The sequence below is a fragment of the Mandrillus leucophaeus genome, unplaced genomic scaffold (genome assembly GCF_000951045.1).
Source record: "Mandrillus leucophaeus isolate KB7577 unplaced genomic scaffold, Mleu.le_1.0 Scaffold502, whole genome shotgun sequence".
NCBI lineage: Eukaryota > Metazoa > Chordata > Mammalia > Primates > Cercopithecidae > Mandrillus > Mandrillus leucophaeus.
In genome coordinates, this window is record NW_012105388.1 from 597519 (window position 1) to 598513 (window position 995).

The following is a 995-nucleotide window of genomic DNA, read 5'->3' on the forward strand; positions in this document are numbered from 1 at the left end:
GGTGGCATTGTTTCCAAAAAATAAAAATTAAAGAAAGAGATTTGAAAGACTCCTCTTCACAAGAAAGTAAAACAATCATTCTCTTTGTAATAGGCAAAGCTAGTGTTATTTCACAACAGGAACTATTCACACATTAACACTTTGTTTTTTAAAAAAGATCTAGGAATACAGAGAGAGAGAGAGAAAGTAGTCCAAGAGGAGGAAAAGTCCAAGAAAGCATTCATACAAAAAAGAAAAGATACTGACTTACCGGGGAATTGCTGGAAGGCGAGAGCCATTTTCATCTATGAAGTGGCCCCCTGCATTAAGGACCCAGCAATGATGAAGGGACATCAAAGCATGCCTTGCAGTAGTAGGGTTGTCTTTCCCATTCTGACTGTCAGCATTCTTTAGTGGGGAAAACTCATCTTCCCGTAATACTTCATACACCACAAACTTCCTAGAGCAAAACCATATAAAGACCTCTTTATTATGAAACTGCATACACAGCTTCTAACCCCTTAACATAGCTAAGCCTTTGGTCTTCAACAATAGGCTTTCCTACTCCAATTTGAATGATGAATAAAATATTGCTCCTCCTTGGACTAAAGAAAGTTGAAATTTTCTTTCTCAATGCAAAATGAGAAATCATTTCCCCCCTCAACTACAGAACAGTTCATCTTAAGTCAGAAAGATCAGGAATCCTAACGTACAAAGATCACATTAGTGCCTGTTCTGGGGAAAAAAAAAAAAAAAAAAAATAGTAGTGAGGCACAGATGTAAGGGCAGCAACAACCAATCCTCTGTGGCTGAAGGATTGCCCTGTGGTACAGAGTGTTACCGATGGGCTTTAACCATATGGCACACCAAAACAAAAAAAATCTTCTGATCGTTATTTAGTAGAAGTCTTTTTGCTGTCATGGTGGCATTGTTTCCAAAAAATAAAAATTAAAGAAAGAGATTTGAAAGACTCCTCTTCACAAGAAAGTAAAACAATCATTCTCTTTGTAATAGGC

At 37.2% G+C, this 995-nt stretch overlaps 1 protein-coding gene across 1 annotated transcript in view; it reads right to left on the reverse strand.

The window, feature by feature from the left end:
• UAP1 (UDP-N-acetylglucosamine pyrophosphorylase 1) overlaps positions 1 to 995 on the reverse strand; it is a 47721-nt gene that overhangs the window by 11657 nt on the left and 35069 nt on the right. The window contains exon 6 of the mRNA XM_011996132.1: positions 251 to 439. Within this exon, the coding sequence (XP_011851522.1) occupies positions 251 to 439 (189 nt within the window). The remainder of the gene's footprint in view (positions 1 to 250; positions 440 to 995) is intronic.